At 36.9% G+C, this 19,274-nt stretch overlaps 1 protein-coding gene across 1 annotated transcript; it reads right to left on the minus strand.

Annotated features, from left to right (window-relative positions):
- Nucleotides 1-715: 715 nt before the first annotated feature.
- On the minus strand, nucleotides 716-18,858 carry LOC113061653 (homeobox protein aristaless-like 4). The gene is made up of 4 exons (XM_026230963.1): nucleotides 18,225-18,858; nucleotides 7,332-7,642; nucleotides 2,067-2,195; nucleotides 716-1,423 (listed from the first exon to the last, which is right to left on the minus strand). Exons 1-4 carry the CDS (start codon nucleotides 18,550-18,552, stop codon nucleotides 1,106-1,108), a joined length of 1,086 nt encoding a protein of 361 aa, XP_026086748.1. The 5' UTR covers nucleotides 18,553-18,858; the 3' UTR covers nucleotides 716-1,105.
- Between the last annotated feature and the right edge of the window lie 416 nt (nucleotides 18,859-19,274).

Raw genomic sequence — 19,274 nt, forward strand, 5'->3', positions numbered from 1 at the left:
CTTACTAAAAACAAGCACTGACAACAATGTGTCCTGCTCCGGTATTTAATTCAAATAATTCAGACAAAATGTTAAACATCCAGCAAGCTTTCATGAAGCTAAGTGCAAATTTCCTATTTTATCTAAAATTTTGTTCTATGTTGAGCACATTTACCACTTATTTAAAAGGCTTAAAGGGGTAATTCACCCCAAAATGAAACTTTTGTTATAATTTGCACACCTTTTGTCATTTTAAACTGATGTTTCTGTTTTTGTCCACACAAAGAAATCAGTGTGACCCAAAACAACAACATTGGACCCCACTGACTTTCATTGTCACACACACACACACACACACACACACACACACACACACACACACACACACACACACTTTCAGAATATATTTTCTGTGTGTGTTATGTGGGTAAACTATCCCTCTGAGATTCACTGCTGGCACCATTAATTTCAGAATCTTGTGTAAAAACCAATTTTGTTCCTATATTTTAAAGTTTGAGGTCAGTAAGATATTTAAAAAAAGAAATTAATAATTTTATTCAGAAAGGATCCATTCAGTTTATCAGAAGTGACATTAAAGACATTTATAATTTTACAAATTATGTATATATACTGATAATATGCATGCTATAATGATTTCTGAAGGATCATATTCTTTTTTTATCTATTAAAATAGGAATATTTTACATTTCAATTATATTTCACAATATTACTGTTTTTATGGTATTTATGAACAAATAATGTGCATAAGAGACTTATTTAAAAAACAAAGAAATCCTACATACCCCAAAATTTTGAACAGTTGTGTATATATCTGGTAATGGGGAAAAATAGTACATACTGATTTTTTTCAATGGTAAAACATGGGAAATCTGTATATTCATATATTAATTTTGAAAAGGGCTTGCTGGTATCCACACATTCAAACTCCCAATGCACAATCCACTTCCTCAAAAAATTCAAAATTAAATCTCTGACAAGTGTTTTAAAGCTTCTAGCCTCCATTTCTCATGTTCATATTGGCTCCAGATGGCATAAACGTTCACCTCATTAGTGCTGACAGCTTAGGGCTGAGGTTATCTGGTCTTCTGTGTCCCAGATGAAGGCATCATGTGGTCCATGTGATTGCTGCGCTGTGCTCCTTTGCCTTCATCCGCAGGCTGGCGATGCTGGAGGATTTGCGATCTGGTTCAATGCTGAGATCAAATCCATTAAGGAATCCACTCACTCCTGAGTTGCCGAAAAGACTGCCCATATGTGTCTGTCCCATGTTCCCACCAGGACTTGGCATACCAAGGAAATCAGACACACCGCTAGCAGAGTGAGGGTGAGGGGTCATACAGGAAGCTACAGTATCACAAGGTACCACACAGCCGGGCACTGGTGAGGCTGCACTGCTGCCACTTAGCCAAGATGAGTTCTGAATCTAAAAAAAACAACACACACATTTCAAATCCCTGAGTTTATGTGAATTAAACAATACAAATATACAACAGTTAGTTCCAAGAACACTCATATACAATCCAAACAGCACTGTTTCAGTGACAGAAGGTGATCGACAAGTACGTTATTTGAACTAGTCACAACGATTCATTCATAATGCTGATTCATTCAAAAGTGTCCAATATACATACTTCCCTACTATATATATATATATATATATATATATATATATATATATATATATATATATATATATATATATATGGGGATGTTTTTGTGACATATCAGGACACAACTCTGTGTAATGAAATGGGTGTGACACAAGGTATTACAAGGAGAGGGTGACTTATGAGGACATAACCCATGTCCCCATTTTTCAAAATGCTTATAAATCATACAGAATTGGTTTTTTTGAGAAAGTTAAAATGCACAAAGTTTCCTGTGAGGGTTAGGTTTAGGGGTAGGGTTGGTGAAGGGTCATAGAATATACAGTTTGTACAGTATAAAAACCATTACGCCTATGGGGATGTCCCCAGTTTTCACAAAAACAAACATTTGTGTGTGTGTGTGTTTAAATTTGTATATAAATTGAAATCTATGAATGGTAGTACAGATTTTCCTTTTACCTGTGCATAATTTTCCGGTCGTGTAAGAAGAGGAAGCTCATATGCTGTTGAGAAGTGTGTTCGGACCTGCTGCATCTGGCCAAAGCGTTCTCTTTTTCTCCATTTGGCCCGGCGATTCTGAAACCACACCTGCGGGAAATCAGCCAAATATATAATTATTTGAAATATCTGTCTGCAAAAGCCCAGGATTTGGAGTGAATACACTGTATAAACTTCAGGCTGTTTCTGTATTGGTACTGAAAAAGCTAATTATTGATGCTGCTTATAACATTAGCATTATTAAAAAGTCTGTCTACTAGGGATGGGCATGATTAATCGACGATCGATAATTGATCGTTAAGATTTTCCTCGATCATGTTAATTTGTTATCGATTAATCTAAAGCATTTTTTTTAAATCTAATGCAGGTTGCGTTGCGTAGTGCGAGTCTTCAAGCAATTAAATGAATTTCACTGTGTGGCAGCAATTAAATATTTTACCACCATGGGGCAATATTTGACACCCTACTCGGTTATCTGTGATCTTCCGTTTTGATTTCAAAGAATAATCATGAAGATGTCACGGCGAAGTGTGGCGTGGGACCATTTTGATTTAAAAAGCGAACTAGTTAACTGCAAACATTGCGATGCCGTGTTTAAGTACAACACGGCCACGACTCAAATGATGTACCTATGCATCCCAGCAAATTTTCATGAGGCTTTAACCCTTTCGAGTCGATTAACGCATATATGCGTTTTGAGTCATTTTCTCCTGATAACCCCTGATAAATTACACTCTCAGTTTTAATCGTACAGATAAGAGCAATACATCAATCGAATCTGTAAAGGGTCTAGTTTTTTTTGGATACAGACATAATAACAAAAAACCTTTGTGCACTTATAAAATAAAGATAACAAACAAGGTGCGTTGTCTACAGTCTTTGTCTCCGCTGATCGTCATGTACAAACATTTCATTAAAATGAACCGTAACTCCGTGAATACTCAACGAAGAGACATGAGAGATATATCTATAGAAAGCCTGGAATGTCTACTTTTAAACTAAACAAGTGCTTCCGAAAAACAAATGTTCTGAGATAAAGTAATCCATATGAAAACAACGCAATGTCTGTTTTTCATATCTTCCTTCATTATATTTAATGTGACCACGCCCCCGCGCTGAACGCGCTATTCAGATTCAAACTGAAGCGTGCGGCTTGAATACGCCCACACAGAAGAAAAGGCAGCGAGACTGTTCTTCAAGTTTTTATTTGATTTTACTGTTTGCTTCGCGATGAGAGGACTAAGACATAATTCACCCCAAAAAGATGTGATGTGGTTGTTGATTTGAGAAATGGATTTCCTCAGAAAAAAGAATGAAGCACTTTATTCAGACTCAAAACGCATATATGCGTTAATCGACTCGAAAGGGTTAAGAACGCCTGCTAGCAGCTGCAGGTTCCGCTGCTTTAGAGCACTGCATATGCACGCGGATATATGTTCGGTTTGCCTGAACGTAGTTTAACTGTCTGCCACAAGTTGATCTTGTAATAAAGGTCTCACCGAGGAAAAACACGCTGTATTTTTCTATTCATTGCATTTTTTTATTATAAAAATTAAATAATTAATTATATTATAAAAATATTAATGATTAATCGATAGTCGATCGTTAATTCTCCCGACGATCGACTAAGAAAATTTAATCGAATGCCCATCCCTACTGTCTACTGAGAACTGGATTCTCCCTCTAGTGACTTGTAGTGAAAACCTGGACACATGCAAAGCCATAAATCGTGAGGCACATGAAAGCCATGCCACGGCTCCTCAGCTGACGTCTTTAATGTGCTGTCCACACTGCACTATTTATGTATGGATTTGAACTCTCCCCTGCCAGCACAGGTTGGGGCTCTGCTCTTTGATAGCTGTTCCTCTGTCTCCCCTCAGCCAGCGGGTCCGGCCTCGCTTATGTCTGGAGCAGGTCCACCTCATCAATCACAACGAGGCCAGTTCTGATCCGCTGTTAGTGCGCCATGACACAGACCAACAACCCCAAACCACAGCTGAGTGCTCTCAGACCTCAGACTTATGTTTCCACATAGTATGATTTGTAAGTAAAGGTAAAAAATATATATATATATATATATATATATGTCATTTATCGATGGAATATGGCTTCCATTTGTTCCATTTATGCATCAGTATGCTTTCACTGACTATTTCAAAAGGGAAGCATCAATCTCTCCATACCACTGAGCTTAAACTTGGATTGTGGGATATACTGTATCTGCAGTACTACAGTTTCCATAAGCCCCAAGAGCATGCTGCAATCACAAGAATGAGGAACCATAAAGGTAACAAAAGATACAATGCATTGCCACTTTTCTTTATTTAAGCAACAAAATATATTGCTTGAATTAGCTTAAGTTGTCCTCTAGGAGCCGTTTGTATATAAAGTAATTTGATCTTTCAGGCCGAAGTCATGGCCTGCTCCTGACATCCAGTGCCATTATGATCATTGTGTCATCTGTTTTGGGAATCTTTGTCATTTAATCTCTGTCTCTTTGGACATTTATATTGTTATTCCTTGGTCTTCGAAGTTCAGAGCAATCAGAGATAATGACCAAAGGTCAATGACCCGAGCAGCATCCGTTTTCTTAGTTTATGTTGTTCCTCTTTCCTCTACAAGGGTGGAAATGTGCTGAAGATGAATTGAATGATATTTTACAAAGTAAATCTTTTTTACATTAAACATGACTAAACTAAACCAGCTTGAGAAGACTGTAAGGCCCTATATGAGACAGAAAGAAGTAAGGAAGCCACTTTTTGGAACACAGTATAAAAAAAGTAATTGTGACATTTAACTTCACAATTCCGACTTTAGTTCTCACAACTCCAAGTATTTACATCTTGCTATTTTCACTCTCTTTTTTTTGGTCACAAATAAAAGTTTATAACGCAATTTCATCTTTCAATTTTGAGTTAACATCTCGCAATTCTGACTTTTTCTCTCAAATGCACGTTTATAACAGTTCAGAGTTTATTCCTTAAAATTGCAATTCTGAGTTAACATCTTACAATTCTGACTTTCTTACTAAAATCATATAACACAAATATATAACACAATAATGACTATTTCGTGCAGTTGGCAGTTTATATCTTGAGTTAACACATTGCAACTTTTACTTTGTTTATACGTCTTGCCATTATGCATCTTGCAATTCTGACTTTTTTTTTCTAAGAATTCCAAGTTGCTATTTTATATCTTGAGATTTTGAGTTAACCTTTTTTCTCAAAAAATGTAACAATTAACAAATAACAATTTGGACTATTTCTCGCAATTGTGAGTTTATATCTTGAGAGTTAACATTTTGCAAACCCTGCCTTTATTTCTGGGAGTTCATATCTTGCAATTTTAAGGTAACGTTTTGCAACCCTGTCTTTTTTTTTTCAGAACGGCAAGTTTTTTCGTAACTGAGATTTTGTTTTTGTTTGTTTTGTTTCGTTCTCAGATGCACTTTCTCCTTCGCTCTTTCTTTTCTTTAAACTCAAAATCTGAAGGGAAATAAGGATGTAAGAGAGTGAAAGGGGAGAATGCTGGAGGCTGGAGTTTGTTTACATTTCATGTTTAATTTCCTGACGCCTAAGCCCCCGGCTTTCCAGAGCTGCCCCCACTGACCTCTCAGAGACCCACAGACTAGAGCAGTGGACCTTTCGTGCGGATCCACAGCCATGTATAAGAACACTTTGTATGCTTCACTACACATATGTGCTCGCATTTCAATATGCATGTTTAGAAAATAAAAAGAAAGCAAAGTATATTCCAAAATGTATGTTCAAAGTATGTCCCGAGGACAGAAACTATGATATCATCCAAAACATCCTCCTTTAAAGAGTGTTGAGGGAACAAGTTGTGTCTGAGCAGGACAGAGCAGCAGCCAGCACTAAACAACAGCGCTGGGGAGGAAAGCAGGAGGGGCTCATCTCAATTACGTATGTCTGTAGGTATGTTTTTGAAATACGGGTCAAACCCTGTAGTCACTCAACAGAGTCTGCACTGTGTTGTCAGCCTACAGAGGTAATTAGACTCATGTGTCTGTGATAGTTGGTTCTGTTTGGACTCGGAATGAATGCAGTTACTGCACTGTACCTTCAAAACAAGCCCAGGTTCCTGACAAGGCCTCATTCCCTGCGTGGAAATTGATTATGGCATCTCAAACTGTGTTTTCTTCCCCTGGCAAAGACTGTGTGTTTTTTTTCTTCCCTAACTCTTCTTAACATCCTTAAACACTGTGGTGTGGAGAGGTACATTAAACAGGGACTAGAACTTTTGGAAACAGTATTTGGGTCCAGCTTCTCTGTCATGATGCGAGAGTTGAGATCTTGCAAAGAGAGTCTTGCAAAGCCTTTTTTCTCAGCAGAGCAGGATCTACAGATTTGTGGCATGTTTTAGGGGAGAATTCTGAGGAAAAGATTTTAAAAATGTTTAAACGGAGCTGCTAGAATTAAATGGAGCTATTAGAAAACACTCTATTGATTTAATGAGAGTATTACCAAATAATAATAATAATATTCCACCACCACCATTAAAGCTGCAGTAGGTAACTTTTGTAAAAATGTATTTTTTACATATTTGTTAAACCTGTCATTATGTCCTGATAGAAGAATATGAGACAGATAATCTGTGAAAAAATCAAGCTCCTCTGGCTCCTCCCAGTGGTCCTGTTGCCATTTGCAGAAATCCATCGCTCCCGTTAAGAAACAACCAATCAGAGCTGCCGTCCGTAACTTTGTTTGTGTTCAAAATTTACAAAATGTATATAATAAGTGAGTACACCATGAATGAATTTTCCAAACCGTGTTTTTAGCTTGTCCTGAATCACTAGGGTGCACCTATAATAAGTGTTTATATTCGGACTATTTTAGATTGCTTCGGGGGTACCGCGGCGGAGTAACCCAGTACCTTTGTGATTCTTCATAGACATAAACAGAGAGAAGTAGTTCCGGCTACAATGTTCTTCCGCAAGACGCAAGCAGTTCTGTTTATTAACCGCTAGAGCGTCAAAAGTTACCGACTGCAGCTTTAATAATAATAAGACTTATTATTATAAAATATTATCCATTCGTCCATTCTCCAAACCACTTCACCACTGTACGGTCACTAGAAATATTATTAAAAGTATTCAATGTTATTTCAGTATAATATTTTATTATTTTGTATAATATTGTATTTTACTGTAATTTACACAGCAAATATATCAAATTCTTACAAGGATACGCTGACCAGGCCTACCTGCACCCTTGCTTCCGTGAGGTCTGTCCTGAGGGCTAGTTGTTCTCGAGCGTAGACATCAGGGTAATGTGTCTTCTGGAAAACCTTCTCCAGCTCCTCCAGCTGATAGCTGGTGAAGGTGGTGCGGTTCCGTCTCTTTTTGCCTTTGTTGCTCTCGGCCTCAGGTCTGTCCAGACTGCTGAGCTGAGAGACAGCCTGTTCTGCTTGACCTTTGACCCCGGGGTCTTTCACACTGATGTAACTACCATCAATACCCGTGGGATCAGCAGACTGAGGCATCTCCGTGTCTGTCAGTCCAGTGCCATCTTTACCTGGGGAAGGACATATTTCAATTCATTAACTGTGGATTTTGTGTTTGGCTCTTTAATAGAGAAGAACGAGTGTTTATGTTGTCCTGCTTCTCTCAACCCATTACCATCTTTACAGAAAACTGAAGCTGTGTCGATCATGTGTCTGAAGTGCGGAGGCAAATTAAAATTGAAACCACATTTACAAAAACTACTCCCTATACAAATATTCTTTATTTCTTCATAAAGAGGGTTCTGTTGTCGTCCTTCAGTTTCAAGGACCTCTAATGTATAACAAGCCTTGCTGAGTTGAAATTATGTTCTCCGTGTTGGATGTCTGAATCTGTATCCAAACATTCCAGGGTTGTAAGTAAATAATCAAAACATGCCTATTCTAATCACACTCTACTGAGGCTCTCTGGTCCATGAATATAGTAGTATAATAGTATAGTAATTATTAGTTCTATGTACTACCATTTCAATTACTTGAAATATATTACTTGATATAATGCAAACATTGTGTATATACATGTTTTTAATAGCACATATTGTATATTTAAATAAAATACTGTTACTGCATTTATTATTACAATACTGACCCTTCCCTTACCCCTTAACTATGGAGCCAGAAGAGTCTCAATAAAGATAAATGCACACACTACAGTCACATATGCACACATAGGATTCATACATGCACACACATAATTCATAAATACACACACAGGATACACAAATGCACACAAAATTCACAAATGCACACACAAAATTTAAAAAGCACAGAAGATTTACAAATGCATACAAAATTCAGAAATGCACACAAAATTCTGAAATACACACACAATTTAGAAATGCAAACAACATTTACAAATGCACTCAAGATTCACAAATGCACAGGACAAGATTCAGAAATGTATTTCTGATGCACACACACACATATCTTGATTTACAAACTGCTTGCGGTCTGTGAACTTCACTGCATTTGTGTGTGAATTTTGAGACTCCCTTGACTTGGCTCGACACACAAATGCCTTTTTTTAAACAGGGAATGATCTGCAACCAATCAGATATCTCCCTTGTTTTAGCCAATCACAAGAATGCACCCCACGTGGGGGATTGTTTACTTATAAGCCAATCAGCGAACGACTCACTTTCCTCACGCAGCGAACGACTCACTTTCCTCAGCGAACGACTCACTTACCTCACACAGCCAGCGACTCACTTTGCGCAGCCAGCGACCCACTTAGCGCAGCGAACGACTCACTATCCTCATGAGTCACGCAGCGAACGACTCACTTTCCTCACCCAGCGAGCGACTCACTTACCTCACGAGACACGCAGCGAGCGACTCACTTTCCTCAGCGAACGATTCACTTTCCTCACGAGTCACGCAGCGAACGACTCACTTTCCTCACCCAGCGAGCGACTCACTTTCCTCAGCGAACGATTCACTTTCCTCACGAGTCACGCAGCGAACGACTCACTTTCCTCACCCAGCGAGCGACTCACTTTCCTCAGCGAACGATTCACTTTCCTCACGAGTCACGCAGCGAACGACTCACTTTCCTCACCCAGCGAGCGACTCACTTTCCTCAGCGAACGATTCACTTTCCTCAAGCAGCGAAGTTGAGCGAACGATTCACTTTCCTCACGCAGCGATCAACTCACTTTCCTAAGCGAACGACAGCCGGAGACCCACTTTTTCGCAGCCAGAGAGCCACTTTCCTCTCGCAGCGGACCACTGACTCTCTCTTCATGTAGGGACTGAATCATACCTGTCAAGTTTTGAATTTGAAAATAAGGGAAATTTTCCGGCGCCCACCGCGAGCAGTCCCACCACCCCAACAAAGCTCCAGTATCCCTTACATTTTAAGACAGGTGTTATAGCCCAAATGAAAACACAAAACGGTATATATGAAGAGCATTTATTTAAAGGCTTATTTGCATATTTTCTGTTAATTTTACATTGCTTGTCTTTACATTTACATTTTATTTTCATTCCACACATTCTTTTAATTTCATATTGCTTTTTTTTTTTTTTTTTTTTTACAGTTTTTCTTTTCATTTCACATAACTTTTCTTTTACTCTTTTAGTGAGTTGTTGTACAAATTTGTTGCAGACTTTGCATTCTTTAAAAAAGTAAATTCGCTGTCGCATTTATCACGGTATTTACACATGGGTTTTGGTTTTTTGGAAGGTGTGCCTTCACTCTCTATCGTAGCATCCATCATCCGTCTCTGTTTTTTCTTTTGTTGTTGTTTTTCCCGAGTTATAACTCATGTCATCTGACCTCACACACCCCTCGCGACAGGCTACTGCAGGTGGCAGTTATCGCGAGACTATAACAGAGCTCAGATTGGGAATGGGTTTTTTTTATTATTATTTTATTAATAACGCAGGTTAAAATTAAAGAATTAAAATACGGGAGATTTACGGGAAAATACTAATACGGGAGGACGGCGGGAAAGAAGGGTAAAATACGTGACTTTCCCGGCCAAAACGGGATACTTGACAGGTATGGACTGAATATTATAATAAAAGTGACTTCTATATTGCATCCAAAAGAATATTTAGATATATTTAAATATTCAAAAAGGTTTAAACATTTTTTTTTTTTTTTTTACTTTCATTAAAATATTTCAATAAAATGAAATAATTGCCTATTGCAAATTTATGAATCCATGGTTAACTTTTTTTCTGCAGTCACTGGGCTATATGTATTGAGACATTTTTAAATTTATATTTAGTAAAAAATATTAAAAAATAAACCTGAATTGTAATCTAAACATCTGTATTTTCATACAATTTAATACAATTGCTGTGTGAACACGTTCATGTGATTGGCTTATAAGTAAACAATCCCCCACGTGGGGTGCATTCTTGTGATTGGCTAAAACAAGGGAGATATCTGATTGGTTGCAGATCATTCCCTGTTTAAAATGCAGTGAAGTTCACAGACCGCAAGCAGTTTGTAAATCAAGATATGTGTGTGTGTGCATCAGAAATACATTTCTGAATCTTGTCCTGTGCATTTGTGAATCTTGAGTGCATTTGTAAATGTTGTTTGCATTTCTAAATTGTGTGTGTATTTCAGAATTTTGTGTGCATTTCTGAATTTTGTATGCATTTGTAAATCTTCTGTGCTTTTTAAATTTTGTGTGTGCATTTGTGAATTTTGTGTGCATTTGTGTATCCTGTGTGTGTATTTATGAATTATGTGTGTGCATGTATGAATCCTATGTGTGCATATGTGACTGTAGTGTGTGCATTTATCTTTATTGAGACTCTTCTGGCTCCATACTTAACCCACCTTTAAACTCAACCATAGCATGAAAACTATCCATAATCTTATCCATATCCCATCTCAACAACAGTATTTTGCAATATATAATGAACACAATACAGTACATAGTGTTCATACATATATGACACTGTTGTCTTGGTAACCAAGCATTCTTTATAGCTTTTGATAAAACTTTATTAGAGGCTAATTTGTGGATTGCCATAGGCCTTGTGGCATTATATCCAAATACTGTATGCTATATTGAATATATATCCAATAGAAATATATATTATTAAACAAATATTCTAATATAATTAAATTGACTTAAATAGATTTTTTTACATTTAAGTGCAAAACAAATAAATAAAAATAAAATAAGGTCATGATCTAACAGACTTTGTCCTGTGGGCTCTGATTTAAAGAGCCAGTAAGATGAAAATTCTAAGCTTCCTATCACTGTTTATAAGTCCTGTACAACAGGTTTAAATCCATCCAAGGTTAAAAAACATTGTCATTTTGTCAAAATATCATTTTAAAATTACCTCAATTCTCAGAGATCCCCAAACGGTTCGCGCGAAGCTGTTCAAAAGATTCAGTTTCCTTAAAACCCACCTTTCGGTAGCATACTGTGTTCTGATCGGTCAACTGACATAGTCAGTTTTGAATGGTTGTTCCAATTCCAAGAGTTCCGTTTCTCCCAAGACGGTAGACAGAGATTATTATGCAAAGTGTTCTAGTGACGTACATAGAGATGTGCAAAAGATTTGAAATCTATAACGACTCGTTTCAGCGATTCAGAGTCGACTCCTTTACTTTAGAAGCCAATAACTTTATAAATCGTGTACTTTTTGGTTTAATTACTTTGCACATTGTTTACACCGATGGACAGTTACATTATACACTGTAATACAGGTAATTTTTGAGTTCACATCTGTGTGGCTCTTTAAGCATCTCTGTTTTGTTTGTTTTTTTGTTTTTTTTGCCATACCATTTTGTGATAACTCTGTTCCTCTGTCTCTCTGTGTTTGGCAGAGAACTCATCATAATTGCTGTGGTGAGCACTTTGAGTCCCACCCTGCTGTCTTTCCTTGGCTTTGTAGCCCATGTTATGCTGAGTCTGCGTACCACCAAAGTTTTTAAGCAGTGCCATTGCATGTTTTGCATTTCAGAGCCAAAGCTCCTTGGTTTTGGCAGCCATTTTTGCATTGACAGCAATAGTCTGGGCTTGGTAACTGTCCAAATGTTTGGGGATTTTAGAGATGCTCTGTGTTGTTGTTTCTGTTTGCTACAGTATATAGAACGCAGAATCTAACTAAAGACATGGAGATATACATTTCATTATATACTGTTCTTTACAAAGTTGCAAAAAATGTTATTCCAAACATTGCAGAAAGCCTACATTTGCATTACATAGTCTGTACCTGGCCATTTACACTTATATATAACAGCACTCTTTGACACAATACCTCAGCACTTCAACAGAATTCAACAGTGCCTTGGCTTAGCTTCTTTGCACAATGGTTACTCGTTATATAGCAGGTGCCTTTAGCTACAGTGACTTTCAGCACATTTTGTACAGAGACTGTTCCCTTGTAGTAGCTTGGGATGAAATATTTTGCTCAAGGGTGCACTAGTGAAAGGGAATCTCTGTAAATACAGTATCAACTTTATGAGGATATAACTTGTAACCTTTGTGCAATCAGCCCATTTAACATTAGATTACTTTTATGCATTTGGCAAATGCTTTTATCCAAAGTGAATTGCATTGCAATGCAAGGTATACATTTCATCAAGTTCATGCATTCAAATCAATCCCATGATGTTGGCTTTGTTAACACTATTATTTGAAACACAAGAACTCTACAAGTATATATTACTACTACCAAATGCCTGCCTACAAGCTCAAATTCTAACTATAAGTGACAATAGATGACTAAATACACAAAAGATATATAACTAAATACACTAATCATTTTCCTAAAGACATACTAGCAAATTTCCCCTTTGGAAATAACTCTAATAATAATAATAAATAAATAAAAATTACAGGTCAACTTCAATACTGATTGCAAAAGCCCTCATTTCCTTTCTGCGAAGTGGTTGTTATAGCAATACCACTTTTAAAAAATCTATTCACACCCAGGTAGATTTTTTTATTCGAGTACATGCTTGTTGCAGTCACTCGCATGAGAACATTAAGTCTGTCTTTGAATTAGCAGAGGTCAGATGTTTGCTAGGAGCGGCTATTTAATCACTGCAAGAAACAAGGAGAAAACGTCAAAAGTGTGATTGCAAAAAAACTATAACTTTCAGTGAAATATTCTTAAAATAACCGTTTTTATAGTGTAAAGAACACTTTAATATTCTGAAGAAACTTTGTCCACTAAAGAACCATTTGTTCAGTGAAAAAGTTCTGTGGATATTAAATCCATATGGATTCATTATGAAATGATAAATACCAATTAAGAAATTTTATTTTCTATAAGGTTCTCATTTTAAACATGAAAGTTCTAATCTAAGTTGTCTAAAGAAATATGACCTCAAAAAACTCATTAATCTCATTAAAGGGTAATTCACAATACTGAATGTTGTAAATACAGGTATCTATGCAGAAGCAAATCTTCCAGATGTTCCTGTTTGAAGATCAATGCCTGCGAGCCACACAGGAATGTGGATTCTGTGGGAAAGCAGGACAGTGTTTCCGTTAAATCTGAGCTCCTGATAAAAGACCTCACACATGACTCCCATATCCCACAGAACTGAGCCAGCTTTCTGTCTCCAAGATTTCACTCTCAGATGCTCACTATAACTTAAAATAGCCCAAGAAGAGGATGTAAATATGGTCTTCATTGCATGCACTGAGTATAGCATCTTGCACATACAGGTATATACATCTTGCATATATATATATATATATATATATATATATATATATATATATATATATATATATATATAGATAGATAGATATATCAATAACAAGGAACAAGGAAGTAGCTGTGAAATCCTGACTAGCTGTTCACTAAAGGAATTTTTTCCACGGCTCCTTTTTGCAAGCAGTGATTGCACTTCAGACCCGAGAACGTAAGCATCGTAGGTTGAATAATACCTCTGAGGTGATGCGGTCAAGGTGAGGTAGTTCATTTGTTCTATGATGTTAAGAACCCAACTTGACACATCTGGCAAAGCTTTCCAACCCTAAAGAACGGATGGCTTTTCGAGTGGCAGTTTGCTGCACAGGCCTGGGGAACTGACATTTGTGTTAATATGAGGAGAGGAGAAATGCCCTTTTGAGTATGTGGATCCACTATCACAGCACTAGTTTGTTTGGGCATATGCTGAATGGGGAGGATGAGCCCAACTTGAATGGAGCTTCCATTGCTCAGTGTTGAGAAGAGGAGTGGAGAGCGGGTGTTAGACTTCTTCAAAGGAGTTCAATCCTCGGCGAGAACTGACCCTTTCCTCTACCTCTCTGCATTTGGATCAGGCTTCTGAGGCTCCAGATCAGTCTGTACTGGGCACATTGACGTCTAGAAAACAGGTAGGGTTTTGCTGTCCTGGGGCGCTGCTAAAGCCCAGGCTCAGACTTGAGCTGGGGCTGAGGCGGCACTGGCTTGGCTTGGCTTGGCAGGCCAAACAGTCCTTGTGAGAGACTGAGTGGAGTCTAAAAAGGCAACCTTGTCAGTGAATGTCAATAAGACATGTTTGCTAGGGCTACGGTCCTGCAGGGCTTAGATGAATGCGCTGCATAGGCTTTTAACCCCAAGGCCGATGCAGAGTCAGCGAGGAGATGATCTTCATCACTGAAGAAGAAAATTCTGATGAAATGGCACTCAGAGACAACTTATACTAGCAGTCGGCTCCACTCCATTTGGTGGGTTGAAGCAGCATTGGTTCATGCAGCTTAACGAACATGATCAAATCAGGCTTCGGTATCAGACTAAAGTTTCCCCATAGCATGATTAACGCAATGGGGAGAGACCGTTCAAATAGGAACAGGTTGTTACATTTTTACAGTCTTTTACCATTAAAATTACAATCATCTTTGATACCATTGTGTCTGCTGAAGAATGCTGTAGACATTTACATTATTATAAGGCAAATGAAGAAATGAATGCCCGCACTTAAAGAATAATAAATAATGAGTAAAACCTCTATTGTTTTTTCCCTTTTCCTCTTCAAATACACACACAAAAAAGAAGCTTAACTCGTATGTGAAACACCAGTTGTAAGGATGTAACTTCATGTCGAATGATTACAGCTTAGGGTTACAGCAATGACAGAAAGCAAGAACTTCATTCTCCTTTATACAATGCCTAATTTAATTGAAATATTTTATCCATGATGTCACAACTTTGAAAACTGTTATCCACACAATCAAACAACATAACAAGAAAAAGTGCAATGTGTTCAACCTTCAGGATCCAAGCTCTGCAGAGACTGTCTCGCTACAGCAGATGTTTAATAGCCAACTTAATATCCCATCTATCGTTGAATGCTGGTTTATTTGCAAATGTCATTTTGTATGGAAAGGTTATGTAAACCAGTCAGGGATTGTCGTTTTAGGCCTCCCAGTGGAACTGACTGTGCTGAGCAAAACAGCATGAATGAAATCTTTAGGAGTCCATAGCACACATCTACCTCTGAATAATGCTTTACTGCTGCAAGCCATGAATCACAGCAGGTTTCTTGCTTTGGTGTGGTACTTCATTAATATTTCCAAAAATGTATAACATTTTGAACTGATTTTAAAAGCACTGTCTGATTACAGCATTAGTTGAGGATTAACCTTCTTTTGGAAGTATTGCTACAATAAGACTGATGATATTAAACTACTAGATACTCAAGTCAGTTCTTATGTACAATTACAAAAGTTCCTTAAACCAGTTTTGGCCATGTATAATTGTTCTTAACCATGACAAACAGTGTTACTGTTACTGTATTTTACAGGACTCTGATTGGCTGGAAAGAGCTGAACACCTTCTCATATTTCGGATCTAGGTGGCATGATCACAAGATAAGTTTACAACCCGCACTTGAAGGCATGCTATCTTGAGTCAGTGGACACACATCTTCCCTTTTCTCTATGTTGAACAAAAGTTTGTCTAGATTCTCAGCTTCGCAATTTTCTCCAACTGGTCAATCAGTTCCTCAATGCTTAAGGCTGGAGCTTACCCTTGACATCTACAGCACAAACCACAATACGCTCCAAGAATGGTGTAGGAACCACACAGTGTTCATTCTCCTCAAACCGCAGACAGGAAAAACGCTATAAGTACAGCACTGTCTGTGCATCATCTAACAATAATATCTTCATGAAAGAGATGCTAGTGATTATCTCATATCTTCATGCTTACCCAGGAATTTGGTATTACTAACAATTTGACAAGCTATTTTTCTGAAAATTTTACAATATGTTTTACATCCGTGTCCAGTTATCCTGTAAAAGTACTTTTACAAAAAAAAAAATTATTTATTCATTTATTTATTTACAAATATCCCCAAATATCACAGATTTTTATGTACAAAATATATATATATATATATATATATATATATATATATATATATATATTTACTTTAAATTACTTCTATGGGATGGAATTATTGGCTTCAAAATATAGTCAACTATATGCCAAATAAGAGTTTAACAATTTGTTAACTGTGTGTTTATGTCTCTTCAAATGTGGTTGCAGAAAATAGAGAATATTATTTGTTTATATTTTATTATAATATGTTTAATAAAAGAGCAGAAAAACCCAGGCTGTTGATAGTATTGTGTGTGTGTGTGTGTGTGTGTGTGTGTGTGTGTGTGTGTGTGTGTGTGTGTGTGTGTGTGTGTGTGTGTGTGTGTGTGTGTGTGTGTGATTTGTCTGATTGTTTTGCTTTGAAAGTAGAGGCATTTCTAATAACAACCTGGATACATTATAATTTCCCAATGACCCGAAAGGTTTGGATGTTACAAATGTTTTCGATATAATTAATCAGTGTAATTGTTCAAATAGCAGTTGTAACCAAATATAAGCAATATTTAAAGGTCCTGTGCAGACAAATACAAATGCAAGATACAAATACAAGATGAATATTTAATTAATTGTTTATTCATGTTTATGTTTATTTATTTGTATTAACTGTTGTCAGAAAAGCCATCATTTAATTTAAACTGTCTTAAGATGTCATAATAAACAATTCAGACTACATGGTAATTTTTCTAAGGCCAATAAAAAAACCTGCCTTACCTAGCACACTATGCGTTGATGATACAGTCGGTGTCTTTTTTCACTGGCCTGCGGTCAACACATACTAAATAGTGATTTACAACCACAGAGATGGATTTCCACCACTGTTTGTAAGAAAATGATGATAATCTGACTTTTAGATACTGTATACATTTTTGTATTTTCATGACTTCTGCTTTGATTGTTTATGAGACCACCAGACGAACTAGGTATATATTTTTATGAAAAAAAAAAAAAAAAATGTTAGATGCGACAAATTTCAGGCAATCATGAATGTGCATTTGGCTAATTGCAGGCTTCAGAACTGTGTGTGGCCTAATTACCAGATAAATCACTCACGAGGCAAAGTCTATTTTTTAATATGTGACTAAATAAATTAATCAGGCCTAATTATGTTTAACATGTATTTAGTGAATTTACGCTTCCTCAATTGCAGCTCATTGCATTAAACAGAAGAGTTAAATTTCTTAAATCCTAGTCAGTCACAAAACACAAAAATTTGAGCGAAATAAAAACACCTTTATTCGATTTAATAAATACAAAAGGTTTCATGTAGAAAACTCCTTTACAGTTTTGCGATTATGTCAATTACAGGGATTTTAGATTTTGCGGACAAGCAGGTCTATTATAAGTTTTTTTTTTTCTTCTGACGAGCTTAATTATTTTCAGCCCATTACAAAGTAAAAAATATTGTTAACATTCATAGTTTCAAATTAACTCTCATTATCTCCTTACTATATCCTAATAAAGCGGTTAAAAATAAAAAATAGAAGTTTGTGACTTCAGCAAATCTTTTTGATTTTAACTAAATATTTAAAGCACACACGTTTTTTTTTATTATTATTATTATTTTTTTTTTTTTACAGAGGGTTCAACAGTTAATGTAAACTATGGAACAAATGTGCGAACAAATTAAAGTTTATACGCTATACTCACATTGTAAAAGGCCTTCTTTTCCCCCTTAACGTGGAGATGTTCTGATTTTATCATAATTATTAAATTGCACTGACACTCATCAGGTTGAAACTGAAGCAAACTGACTGTCATGTCTGAAGATATAGCCTGATAAATGTAGACGCCACTCACCGTAGCAGGAGATGAGCTCGCCGTCCTCCAGTTTGTCGTCTTCAGGGGGAGTTTTGCATGTGGGTCTCTGCATGAAAAGATACTTGCTGTAGGCGCTCTCGGGTGAGCTATCGTCCAGTGAAGGACACTCCTGGTGGAAAGGACTTCTCGGCTTGTCCCCGTAAGTTTGACCTTTAACGGGCAGGAACGTGGGACTGTATTTGGAGTCGCTCGGCTGGAACGTCCTGTAAGGACTGGCCTGTTGGACTCTTCCTTGTCCTGATGATGGAGAATAATATGAATCCATGGAGGTCATATCGCAGTATGAGACGCACGTATCTGCGTTCATACCGACAAAAAATAGGCAAAATATCCTAACTTTTTTTGTAAATCTAAACGTCACTCTCGCTCGAGTCTCCTCTCATTCACAGACGGCCATGCACTCTCTCACACACCCACACCGGGGCGACAGCTGGAGTTGGTTAAAATGATTCAGATGTTTTCCAGAAACTAGTCAAAAGAGAATGCTAGAAAGCGTCTTTAGGCTTTGGAGGAGAGAGAGAGAGAGCTCTGGACGGAGGATGTTGTCCTGGTGTCTGCTGGTCCCGTCATGATAAGAGGTCAGACCGTTGAGAACATGAGCTTTTGCCTCTAACAAGCACGTGAGGAAAACAACGCATGACAGTAATGCAATTAAGGCCTTGACTTGACTGACAGTGTATACGAATAAAAGGATCAAGTAAATGTCATGCACAAACATTTTAAACGAAAATATTTGTAACAATTCCATTATTACTCAATCAAAATGCTTTACAGTAATGTTGTAAGGTAGAATATATATATATATATATATATATATATATATATATATATATATATATATATATATATATATATATATATATATATATTATAAGATTATAAGTCCTATAAGGATGAAAAAGTTATAATTTTTTTGTAATATTTTGCAATTACAAGTTTACTATTTCAATTAAATGAGAGTTACTATTGGATGTTAGAGGGAAGAGTTGTGCAGGTGAGTTGTAAGAGTAAGTTAAAAGGGTGAAATCA

Source organism: Carassius auratus, chromosome 43, assembly GCF_003368295.1.
Source record: "Carassius auratus strain Wakin chromosome 43, ASM336829v1, whole genome shotgun sequence".
In the NCBI taxonomy this organism is placed as follows: Eukaryota; Metazoa; Chordata; class Actinopteri; order Cypriniformes; family Cyprinidae; genus Carassius; species Carassius auratus.

Coding starts and splice junctions, on each gene's coding strand:
- LOC113061653 (XM_026230963.1), bottom strand. CDS start 18,552: ATGAACGCAGATACGTGCGTCTCATACTGCGATATGACCTCCATGGAT. Junction 7,643..18,224: donor CGAGCTCATCTCCTGCTACG/GTGAGTGGCGTC, acceptor GTCCTTCCCCAG/GTAAAGATGGCACTGGACTG. Junction 2,196..7,331: donor TCACGGAAGCAAGGGTGCAG/GTAGGCCTGGTC, acceptor GATTTCCCGCAG/GTGTGGTTTCAGAATCGCCG.